We start from the raw sequence: 13311 nt of genomic DNA, 5'->3' as shown, positions 1-13311 counted from the left end.
TTTTGAAGCTTTTTATTGTGCTATTGTTGTTAAAAGACAATGACTAAAAAGGATCTGTGTTATTGTTGTTGATTTTTTATTTCATTTAGTGGAATATATTTTTGTTTCTTTATAGATTATTATTAAATTTAAATATAATATAATACTTATTTATAAATTGAAATCTCAATAATTACTATATTATAATTAAAATTTATTTTAAATTTTATATATAAAATAAAAAGGATTGTAGGCCTCCTAAACAGGGGCCTATCTCTGGAGCCGCTGTCGCAAATCCAAATTCCATCAGCTCTCAATTCTCACCAATCACAATTAAAGGTCATTCCAAAAGTACTCTATTTTTTTAAGTACCCTTGCTATTTGCAGGAGATGCAAATCTTTGCTGTATTTTTGCATCAAGGTTATATTTTGTTTTTATATTTTAATATATTTATATTATAAAAATTATAATTTTTAATTTATTTTGTTTAAGTAGGAGTATGTTTGATTAATTTTACGTACTATTTGGATGAGTTTTAATTTTTTAACTTTTATTAAGTTATAATAATATGTATTTCACATTTAAATATTAAATTATAACTATATAAATTAAATTAGCTTAATGCATATTTACACCCTTAAATTTGTCAAGTTTTGTCTATTGGCACCCTGAACTTTTTAAATAACCTATCACATATTTATAGTTGGCTTTAAAAACCTAGCACACACCTATAGTTGATATTAAAAACCTATCACACCTAAAGTTGGCTCATTCGAACCTCCTGCACACAAAATTGTTGATATGTCATCTTTGACATACATAAAGAACTAACACGCTTTTCTTTTTTCTATAGCATGCACAACGACCTCGTCTGTCAAAGATGACAAATCAACGATTTTGTGTGCAAAAGTCCTGACTTAGCCAACTTTAGGTGTGTGATAGGTTTTTAAAACCAACTATAGGTGTACAATGGGTTTTTAATGCCAACTATATATGTGTGATAGGTTATTTAAAAAGTTCAGGGTGCCAATAGGTAAAACTTGCCAAGTTTAAGGGTGTAAATATGCATTAAGTCAATTAAATTTGTATGTAAAAAATACTAACAAATAAAAAATACTTCAAATAAAGGGGAAGGGAATGTCATTATTCTATATCAATAACAGTAGAAGAGGAGATCCCCGGGTAGAAAAAGAAAGAAGTTCTTCCATCAACGTGCCAAGCTTAAGGCCCGAATCTTCGCACATAGGTTCTACCTTGGTTCCCCTAATTAATAAGGGCTTTAAACGCCCGTAAGATGGGCCGACTTTAGTCTAGTTGTCAACTGCTTTCATTATTCCCCAAATCAAATCTATAGTAGATCCGCGGCTTTCTCTTATAGGGGTCTATTTTCTTTTCTCTGACTTGACTCAGCTTGACCTACTTGACTCAGCGGTTAGAGTATTGCTTTCATATGACGAGGGTCATTGGTTCAAATCCAATAGTAGTTAAAACCGGTCGAAACCTCTGCTTTTGCCAGCATGACAGCAAGCACGGACTGGCAGTGGCAGCAATAAAGTAATATAAAGGATATGTAAAATTAATATATATATATATATATATATATATAGGGTAAATAATTTATTAGTCCCCTAGTTTTTACCTAACACACTGTTTAGTCCCCCTATTTTGAAAAACATATTATAAGGTTCCTAGCTTTTGCCAATATTAACCCTTTAGTCATTTTGTCTAATTTTTTTAGACTTATAATCGTTACATTTTAGCACAAACAGATGTATATAAAATAACAGAGTAACATGGTCAACTTGTATTGTACCGTGGTTGTCCTAAAAGCTAAGATATGTTCGGTTCAAAATCTAAAAAAATAGATAAAATGACCACAAGGTTAATATTGGCAAAAGATAGGGACATTAAAATGTGTTTTTCAAAATAGGGGACTAAACAGTGTGTTAGATAAAAACTAGGGAACTAATAAATTATTTACCCATATATATATAATCATTTTCTTATAATTTATGGTTTGTATATAAAATATTGTAATTTACAAGAAACTAATAGAATCTCATACTTTTTTGTTATAGAACTCATAGTATTTATTTGATCCAAAGCAAATAGTAGAGACTTTTTACCAGTAATCCAAAACCAAGAAAGAAGTACGGTAAAACCTCTATATAGGAATAACTTCTATTTTGTTATAAAAAAACTCGATCTCAACTTGATAATAACCTCTATTACCAAACTCTATTTAGTAACAACCTTCCAATTGTTATACAAATAGCTCGATTCCAAGTGTATTCCTATATAGAGGTTTTACTGTATACGTCACACTTTTTTTTTTTTCAGAAAAAGTTTAGACGAGAAGAGGCTTTTGCATATCGCTTCATTTATGAGCATTCCAACAACTGCAACATAAATCTCATCCGGATAAAAAAAATACAACAAGAATTGTTTCCTTGTCATCGAACCCACCCTCATACTTCAAAAGAACGTAACATTTATTACACGGAACCAAATGTCTAGTAGAATACATTTTCGAAAAGGACATCTGAAGCTCTAGCGTTCGTCACGAGACATACCCTTGGTGAAAATTTCTAAAATGATCCAGTACCAATTGAACATTAACGTATCATCTTCTTCTGAATGATCCAGAACCAGTTGATCCCCTTTTAATGTGCGGAGAATTTGTGAAGATCGAGACGAATTATATATGGAAGATAGAAGGAACCACAATATAGGTATTTTCCGATCGTAAAACCACTTGTAATTTGTTGCAATTGAGGATCAGTGTACTGAGAAATCAAAATTCCATCCAAATCTGCTATGAAAATACCTCCATTCTTCTGTCCTACCAATATTGAAGGTCCTGCCAATTTCAATGCCATTCCTGCTATTTTCCTCACAATTGGATACTTCAATGCTAATTTCCAAAATGTTGTAATTTCCTGCATTTTTTTTAATAATTTTAATAATAATTGATCATGCTATTAATTGATTTTTAATACAACAACAATAACAAAGCCTAAGGTCGCAAATAGTTGTTAGCTGTGACTGATTACCTTTTCGGTTAACTGATTTGACTAGCCAGTTAGTTGTGTAAACTTGCTTGGTAAAATTCAACTGATTGCTAATAGCTACTTGTGTAAAATGACAAATAAAGATATGGGCTCTGTTTGGTAAAAAAGCTTTTTTGGAGTAAAATTAGAGATTTGAGCCACTTTAGAGATTTTAACTAGTCAAACCTCTAATAATGGTGTTTGGTGGAAAGAGGTTTGAAATAGCTTATTGGGTTCAAAAAACTCATTTTGAAAAAACTCATTTTAGGAGTTTTTTATTTTTTATGAGATGGTGGGGTTATACCCCGACAAAAAAAACAAAACTAACCCTAGGGAGACAAGTTCTGCATTGGTCAGAAAAAATAATATCTTGGATGACTGCAGGAAGCACCTCACACTCATGAAGACTCCAGTCCGCGGCTTTGTTTCCTTCGCGTAGGAGCTTTTTCAATTACCTTAGTGCTCCATTTTTATAGACATTTTTACCCCTAATTAATACTCTTTAATCCCAAATAAATGTTTTATCATGTCCTTATTTGTCATTTTACACAAATAACTATTAGCAATTAGCTAAATTTTACCAAACAAGTTCACACAATCTACTAGTCAAATAACTTAGTTTAATCAGCTAACAGCTAATTGCCAAACAGGCCATGTTAAACTCTTTATTTGAGATTAGAAAGTAGTAAATAGGGATAAAAATATCCTTCAAAAGAGATTGAGTAATAAGCTAATTGATGGTCTGTTTGGCTACTTGTTGTTTGCTGTTTCTGTTTGCTGGTTGTTGTTCCTATTTACTGCTGCCTTTGGAAAAGGCTGCTTTTCGAAAAAGCAGAGATTCTCTGCTTTTGTAAAAAGCTGATTTTCAACGGTAAAAGGCAAACAGGAGTAGTCTAACCAAACACCTAAAACGCTGCCTTGCAAAGTGAAAAGACAAACATGAAGTGAAAAGTAGGTAAACAAACACCCTCTGAAAAAGCTAAAATGAGTTTTTTCAAAATGAGTTTTTTAGACCCAATAAACTCTTTCAAATATCTCTCCACCAAACATCATTATTAGAGGTTTGATCAGTCAAAACTTCTAAATTGGCTCAAACCTCTTCGGGATCCGCTAACATATTAATATTAATTGATTTTTAATGATAATAAAAAATACATACAGTGGCTGATGCAATTACGAAGTGGCCATTTCCATCATAATGGATGTTATCTGGTACTGCCGGCAGCTCAATGAAGTTTTCTAGCCTTCCCTTTTTTTCACCTTCTATGTAATATTTTCTACACCTTCTCCTGCATTCACAATTTGGAGGACAATTTGATTGTCATATCCGTCATTTTAAGTTTATCGATAATTGAATAAATTTTGTATATTTTGACAAGTCGTTTGTAACGGTGCAAATGATGTAGTAAATATTATAAATAATTTTTTTTGTGATTAACTTATATATGATAAACTTATTTGTTAGTATTCAGGATGTTTGTATTAGTAATACAATAAATATTTTAGACATAATTAATATATGAGATGTCTAACGTGACAATTAAATAACGGATCAAATAACAGTAAACCAGTTTGTTTAAATTTCCTCTCTATAAAATTGATTTTGCTTATAAACATTAAAAGTAAAATTTTAGGATTAAAATCCTATTTGGCTCATGTGATGTGATACTAGAATGCTAGCATTTGGGCATTATGATATAATCTGATAATATTTGGCTCATGATGTGGTATCGTAATTTGTGGCATTTGACCCATGTGATATGATTTGGTAACATTTGACTCTAGTAATATCCTAAATTGTGATATTTGGCTCATGTGGCTTCTGTCGGATTCGTTATATCTTTTCATCTATCCTAGGACCAAATACCACAAATTAGAATACCTCATATGCCAAATGTTACCAAATCATATCACAATGATCAAATATGACATATTAGAATACCAGAGGGACTAGTCGTACCACATGAACAAAATGCCAACATTTTGGATACCACGTGAGTCGACCAAATAAAACTTTAATCCTAAAATTCTATCATTTTGTACGTTTACGGATATAAATTTTTATGATGACTTAGTACATATTTAGTCCTTTATACTTGTCCAAAAAAATAAACTATCCTTATACTTTGAAAAAATTCTATTTATCCTTAAACTTGATTAAAATGACCAATTCTCTGAAATGTACCTATTAATCTCCTGAACTTTCTTTTTTTGATTCAAGGTTGGTTACCGAGGACAGCAACGGACATCCGAGCTAGGCTGGCACCCCCACGCAAAATCTCCTGAACTTTCTTAAAGTGGTCTATTAACCTTTTAACTTGCTTAAAGTGCAACGCATTTCAACCTTTCCAAAATCTCTTCTTATTACGCCACATGGATTTTAAGGGATTACTATTCACTTTAAACAAGTATAGGGGTCAATATAACATTCTTAAAGTTCAGTAGTCAGTTGGCGTTTTCGAACAAGTTCAGGTGGCACATAACATATTAAGCTTTTTATCAATTCGTACATTACGGATATAAAAATGAGATTAACGAAGGGATGAATATAGAAACTTACATGGGTGTTTCACAGAAGACAAGATAATCTTGATCAGGAGAAATTGTAATCCCATTTGAAAAATAGAGTTGATCAACCAAAACTTTAGTGATTTTAGTTATAGGATCAAAGCTCAATAATCTACCATGAGGCCTTCCTTCCAAAATGTCCCACATGAAATCTTCAATACCATACTTATAAGAAGCATCTGTGAAATATATTTTACCATCTTTTGCTACTTCCACTCCATCTGTAAACATTAACTTTTTACCTTCTGCTTCTTCTGTTAGCACCTCTATTGACCCATCTTTGCTTATCTTCAGCAATCCCTGTATCAAGAGCACCAGGACTTAAATAGGATGTAAATGAGCAGATGCACTGATGAGTGGCTCGACCGTTTTCAGCTCAATTTATAAAGGCTTAATATATATTTACACTCTTAAACTTGACATGTTTAGCCTATTGTCACCTTGAACTTTTAAAATAATCTAGCGCGCACATATATAGTTGGCACTAAAAACTGTTAGGAATAATTGAAATTACGATAAACGAAAAATAAGCAAACACACAAGAATTGTTAACCCAGTTCGCCACTCGATTAGAATGACTACGTCTGGGGGCACTACCAAGCCAGGATATTTAACTATAATGAATAAGATGCGGATTACAGAGAAAGAGGTTACATATATACTCCTGAAACCCTAACTGTCTGAAACCCTAATCGCCCAAAAAATAGTCTCCATAAGTTGGATCGCTGCAGTTGGGCCCGTCGCTTCAGTTGGGCCTATATATATTAGTCTCCATAAGCCCAACAAAAACCTATCACACACCTATAGTTAGACTCATTCAGACCTCCTACACAAAATCTTTGACAGATGAGGTGGCATACGTGCTATAGAAGAAGAAAAAAAGCGCGTGAGTTCATTCTGTATGCCGCCTCATCTATCAAAGATGACAGATCAATGATTTTGTGTGCAAGAGATTCGAATGAACCAACTATAGGTGTGTGATAGATTTTTAAAGTCAACTATAAGTGTGTGATAGGTTTTTAAAGACAACTATAGGTGTGATAAGTTATTTTAAAAGTTCAGGGTGCTATTAGGCAAAACTTGCCAAATTTAAGGAAGTAAATATGTATTAAGTCATTTATAAACCAGCCGAACTTGAGCGGGGCAAAACTCGGCTTAAAAGCTGGTAAAGTAAGCAAGTAAAATTATAGGTTCACGAACAAACTCGATCATAATATTAATGAGCCAACTTTGGATTGATTATTTTTTTAAATAATGGTATATCTATAAATGGGGAAATCTAAAACAACGTAGTTTTGTGTAAACTTTACTTTTGTATGTTTCAAAACTATGTAGTTTTGTGTTAAAGAAATTTCAAATGAACATAATTAATGAGTTGTTCACGAGCGAAGTTCATAAACAGAATTAACAAGATGCTCATGATCAAGCTCGTGAGCAACTTGAGCTTGACTCGGTTCAGCTCGATTACAGGCCAAATTGAACCTGGTGTAAGAAATTAATTGGTTTCTACATTTACAGAGTATCTCCTTAACCTCATGAATTTGCGTAAAGTGACATAATTAACCCACTAAGCTCGCGTGGAAGAGAAAGAGAGGATTTAAATAGATTAAAATGTATATAACTTTAAGCAAGTTTGGAGGGTCAATGCTTAATAGATTATTGTAAACAAATTCATGAGGCATATATTTATTTTGAACAAATTCAGATAGCTAATAAATCATGTTCATGGGCTAACGAGATATTTTTGGGCCAAGTTCAGAGACGGCCTATTGTATTGTTTTTTTTTTTTTTTTAAATTAGGGGTATTATTGGTTACCTACTTTTCAACTCCTGTTTGTCTCTTCACTTTAAAGGATACAATTTTAGGTGTTTGCTTAGACACCTTGTTGGAGGTATTGCAATAATTTAGCAGAAACAATTAATTAAAAAGTATGATGAGATAATGATACAATTTTTTCTCAGCAATTACAAAATGAAACTACTAACATATTTATAAACTAAAGTGTGAATAATATGAATGAACATATAAATTTATCACACTATTCCAATTTTCGGCAAACAATGTTTAGACTTCAATTTCTATGTTCACATACATGCAATTAATTCATTGTATATGACTTTTTGCATGCATACATACATACATACATACATTATTACCAACATGAAGTGATTGGTATTTATTTGTTGAAGTGGATGCATGGGAATGCATCACATTTATTAATGCCCATAACTTTTTTTTTTTTATGTTTTTCACTTATTATTAATTATTATTATAATTTTATGGACAATAATCATTTAATTTTAAACACACATCATGTTTATCTTTTACAAAACAGTGAATCTCTGCTTTTTGGTAACAACAACCAAATGGCCCTTAATGTCTGTGGTTTCAGCTGTCAGAAAATTAAAGAAGTTCACCTCACATCATTAAAAAGCTGATGTGGTACGTGCTTAAAAAAAACTGATGTGGTACAAGGACATTGTTGTCCAAAATTTTTTCTCTTCATTCTGGAACTTTCGGAAACTCTAGAAGTTCCAAAATTGATCTAGAATTTCCAACCGTTCTGGAAATTCCAAAATGACTAGATATCCAAAATGATCCTGGATTTTCCATAAAATCCGGAATTGATTATGAAATTTAAGAATTTTTAGAAATTCGAGAATGATGAAGAAGAAAAAGAATAAGAAAGAAGAAAATGAAGAAGATTGATGCGGACATCTCCAACACGGGTCACGAAATGAAAGCAAGTAAGAGAATTGGAATAAAAAGCCCTCACTCGGCGTGTACCACTGCCCACACGTCGTGTGAGGCTCGGAGGAAAATTGGAAAAGCTGTTGGAACTCGCCACATAAACAGCCCACATGTCGAGTGATGAGTGAAGACCAGAGCTGCGTGCGGCCACACGCCGTGTGACACTTCCACGCGTTATGTGGCCTAACAAAATTGTCATTCCGGATCAAGAGACAAGACTGTCAATTTTCTTCCCCTCTCTTCTTTTTACTGTTACGTGATAAATCCATATCAAAGATAGAGAAAGAGAAAAGATGGGAGAGAAGAAAAAATTGTACAAAAATGTCTTTATGTCGCATCAGTTTATAACGGTTACGATCAAATGTACCAACCACAAAAACACTGATTCTTAAAAAAAATAGTACAAAAGCGCTTCCAACGAAATACAATAAGCTACTCTCTACATTCTCAAATAAGTATCATTTTAGAATTTTCACACAAATTAAGAAACAAACTAAATAAAAATTTTCTCTCCTATAATGATTGGAGAAGAAACTTTGAAAGCTTAAAAAACACATAAATCAAGACAAAATTTAAATGTTTAGACCAAAAAACTATACTAAATTTTATTGAAAAACGAAAATGACACTTAAAAATGAAAAAAAAAAACAATTATGTAAAACGAAACTTATTTAAGAATGGAGGGTGTAGTATTTATAAAATAATATCACCATATCAGTTTTTTTATTTTATTTTATTTATCCTATTATTAATTATTACAGCTAATAAATCATGGCTGCCAGGAAGTTCACATGCATGGATAATACTATAATATTTCATAGTATTAATTTCCAGAATTGGAATATTAATTTATTTTGGAGAACAGAATTTGGATTCACGAAAATGATACTACCTATGCTCAACAATCATTATTAAATTCAGATACACCAGTTAAACAATAATGCAAAATATTATAGAGTTGGCATAATATTCATTTGGTTCTTAAATTAAAACTTTAAAATTAGTTAGAACCTCAAATTATCAAAATCATTAACTAAATTTCTTAAAGAATTAAAGTTATCGACTAAAGACGAATTGGCTGGATTTGAAATCAATGAAGAGGAATCGGACCACTTTCTGACCCGACCTAATCATCCTCATCGAGCAGTAAGTAGACCGGCCTAAATTTCTTAAAGAATTAAAGTTGTTTAAACATTTAGGTGTCGTTTGGTAAGATGTAATGACCTTCGTAATGGAATGGCCATTACATTGAAGGTTCATTACCATGTTTGGTTGCATGTTACAATTTCATTGTAATGGAATGAGAAAACATTGAATTAAATTTTGTTAAAGAAATCTTGTAATCCTCATTACATAAAAAAATGTCTTGAATTCTCATTACATTGTCATCTAACCTCTCATTTCTCAAATCTCATCTCTCAATCTTACCTCTCATTCTTGTAGAAAACGCAAAAAGTAGAAAAATATAAAAATTGAAAACGAGAAAAATGAAAAAAAAAACGAAAAACTGAAAAATGCGAAAAATGAAAAACCGGAAAAATGAAAAAATAGAAAAACGGTGAAAAATGTTGAAAATGGAAATTAAAAGAAACAAGAAAAATATAAAAAAAATGATAAAGCGAAAAACTATATACTAATTTATTGATTTCGGTTAATCTAATTTTGTATTTGATTTCGATTCGATTTTTCACATTTTTTATGTTTTTCGTTGATTTTAATTATGTCAATAAAATTTTATGATTGCATTTAATTAGGAACATATAAGTATTGTAATGGTTATTACATTACATTATAATTGTCAACCAAACATGGTAATAGAATGACCATTCCATTCCATTACATTACAACTTTGATTACATTACGATATTGATTACATTACATTGCATTACGGCATACCAAACGGACCATTAGTACCATTAGTAGCTATAATGTTAAAAAAATGTAAGTGTTTTGTTTGGCAATCAGGGCTTAGCTGGTAGCTGATAACTAGCTGATTTAATTAACGTGTGAACTTGTTTGGTAAAATTTAAAGGGTAGCTAATAGCTATTTGTGTAAAAATGACAAATAAAGACATGGTAAACTATTTATTTGAGATTAAAAAGTATTAATTAGAGGTAAAAATGTTCATAAAAAAGAGATAAAGCAATAAGTTAATTGAAAAAACTTTTAAAATGAGCTTTTTCAAAATGAGTTTTTCGGTAAACATTTATTTTTTTTTGCCGATCAGTCATTTTTTAAATGAATTTTTTGCCAATTAAAACTTTATAAGTACGTTAAGATTTGAATATAAAATCTAATTTAAGTGATTTAACCACTCAAATCAACCTTAATGATAAGTTTCAACTTTCTCTACGTACCCTTTAGCACTATAAACTAAGCAATATTTACAGGAGTTTTCACATGCACTTCAATGAGCAAGTGAATTTGCTCATTCATCGTTAGATCTAGGTTTATTAAATTTGTTTTTGACCCAAACTAAAACTTTAAAATCAAATAGGACTTTAAATTATCAAAATCATCGATTGGATTTCTGAATTAAAAAAAAAAAACATTTATCAAGTTCCCACTCTATTCTAAAATTAGAAACAGTGATTACTTAATATGGATTATAATGATTTCTGTGTTGTCTCAAAATGAGTTTGAGAAAAAAAGTGTGAATTGTTCAACGGAATGATTTTTTTATTATGTTTCAATTGATGACTTTTACTCAATTCGAAAATCAAATTAATGATATTGATTCTAATTAACTTTGAAACCTTAGTTTGAGTAGCGGAAAGCTAGTATGTCTATCTTTTTTACATTATTTAAAGTATACAATATAAAATAATTACCTTATGAGCATCAGCAACAATGACTCCATTATTATCAGTATCCATAGCGAGTCCAAGGGGTCTACCACCAGTATTAACCCAGTCGGTGACCACCGAGTCTGAAACCGACTCATTCACCGTAACTCGCTTAATCCACCCATCCGAGGTACCCGTGTAGATGACTCCCAACTCGTTATCATACAAAATATCCTCCGGTCCAAGCAACTTCCCCTGACCCACAAACTCCGATCCTTGAAGCATACGGCCATTCTTAGTTGCCGGAACCGGTAAAGGCTGAGTCAACTCATGATTGGGATAGTGAGCCGGGTCGAACGAGTCGAGTTGATATATGATTATTGAAACTAAAACAGAAGCTAAGATAAATATGGGGAAGAAAGGCCAAGAGGTGTTGTTTGAAGTTGAAGGCATTATCTTTTGTTAATTGAGAAAAATGGGTGGTAATCATAATTTATAATGTCAAGACGTTAATTTCAAATAAACTCCTGTAGTTTTACGTTTTTACAGATCGGTCTATAGTTAGCCATTTTAGGTTGATTTTGCCAGATTTCACTGATAATAATCTTATAATGAAAATTTTCAAGAATTAAAATTATTTAATATTCCCTCAATTCCTATGGAGGTCATTCTAGCAAATTCGTTTTTTTCCTAAATATAAGTCATTTTAGGATTCCAAGAACTTTTAGTTTATGTTTTTTTGTCCAAATATTAAATTTTTTGCATTAGTATATGTGTTTTTTTAATATTCCAATACTTATTCCCTAATAGTGACATTAGAGATAAAAAAAAATTAGTTAACCAATATATTTCTTAATTTATGTAAAATATCATAAAATGACTTATATAAGGGAATAGAGAGAGTATCATATTTATTAAAATCATCATTTTTTAAATTAACCCGAATTTATATATAAGGAAAAAGTACAAAAATAAACCGTGTATTTGAGTGATTTGTAAAAACAGTCTCACGATTTAAAAGTTTACGAATAGATTTGTCGACGTGCCTAGATACCCGTCTAGGCCCGTGCCCCTTAGACCAGACTTGGAAAATGAAAATTGATCTTAGGCCCAGCCCAGCTCATGTCCGTTAAAGTCCGCTTATTTTTTGGCGGGCTTGGGATTAATAAAAATAGCCCAGTCCGGCCCGCCTATTAATACTAATTAATAAATTTATATATTAAATATTTATTTTTTATAATTAAAAATTATATATAATTTTTGGTGGGTTTATATGGGTTGTGCTTCAGATTTGATTTTTAAGCCCGAATCCAGTCTGACCCAAGTCCGTCTAAATTAATAGCGGACTGGACTGGACTGGACTGGGCTTGGACTTGATATTTTTACCTAAAACTCCGATAGGCCCGGCCCAGTCTTCTATTTATGAATAGTTTTTTTCTTCAGGATATGTGAGTTAATTTTTCAATCAAATAATACTTGCAATTTAGTTAATTTATAAACTTACCCCTTATATTTTAAGTAATTTGTAAAGTCAATCTTTTTAATTGCTACAAATTGCTTAATTTTTTGGATAAATAGTGATGACAATAATTTTAAACAAAATAACTAAGTTTGTAAATTGCACAAAGCATATAATCCTTATTTGTAAACTTTTAAATTATGAGACTATTTTTGTATATCAATTAAAAAGTAAGGTGTATTTGTGTACTTTTACTCTTTATTAAACTTTTAGGCGTTAGATTTGATAAATATTAAATATCAATTGAAGTGAGGGTTGTGATGTAGAATGAATTTAATACAAATATATAAATAAGTAAAGGGAAATAAATGTATTGAAGATGGGGTTAAATGCACAATTGGTCACTGAACTTACATGGTTGTCTCAAAATGGTCATTCAACTTCAATTTGTCTCAATAAAATCACTCAACTTTGAATTTTGTCTCAATTAGGTCACTCCAGAAATTTTAGTGGTTAAAACGCATCGAAATAATGACATGGATGACACGTCAATATGAGTTAACTCAAATCTCTGATCGGAACGAAATGTGACGGCCGCATGTCGGGTATTTTTATGAAAAAAACTAAATTTTAGTTTTTTTTTTCCATAAAAATAATCGACACGTGATAGCCATGTGGCGCATATGTGGATATCATGTGTCATTTTGGTTAGAAA

General features: G+C 31.3%; 1 protein-coding gene across 1 annotated transcript; it reads right to left on the bottom strand.

The window, feature by feature from the left end:
- Positions 1 to 2221: 2221 nt before the first annotated feature.
- On the bottom strand, positions 2222 to 11603 carry LOC136209115 (protein STRICTOSIDINE SYNTHASE-LIKE 6-like). The gene is made up of 4 exons (XM_066000495.1): positions 11183 to 11603; positions 5591 to 5898; positions 4190 to 4319; positions 2222 to 2919 (listed from the first exon to the last, which is right to left on the bottom strand). The coding sequence occupies exons 1-4, from the start codon at positions 11588 to 11590 to the stop codon at positions 2644 to 2646; spliced, it is 1122 nt and encodes a 373-aa protein (XP_065856567.1). The 5' UTR covers positions 11591 to 11603; the 3' UTR covers positions 2222 to 2643.
- Positions 11604 to 13311: the final 1708 nt, after the last annotated feature.

Source organism: Euphorbia lathyris, chromosome 10 (assembly GCF_963576675.1).
Source record: "Euphorbia lathyris chromosome 10, ddEupLath1.1, whole genome shotgun sequence".
Lineage (NCBI taxonomy): Eukaryota > Viridiplantae > Streptophyta > Magnoliopsida > Malpighiales > Euphorbiaceae > Euphorbia > Euphorbia lathyris.
Note: the sequence above shows the minus strand (reverse complement) of the source record. Positions and strands in the feature narration are given on the sequence as shown.

Coding starts and splice junctions, on each gene's coding strand:
- LOC136209115 (XM_066000495.1), bottom strand. CDS start 11,590: ATGCCTTCAACTTCAAACAACACCTCTTGGCCTTTCTTCCCCATATTT. Junction 4,320..5,590: donor GTCTTCTGTGAAACACCCAT/GTAAGTTTCTAT, acceptor TTGTGAATGCAG/GAGAAGGTGTAGAAAATATT. Junction 2,920..4,189: donor TCGTAATTGCATCAGCCACT/GTATGTATTTTT, acceptor AAAAAAATGCAG/GAAATTACAACATTTTGGAA.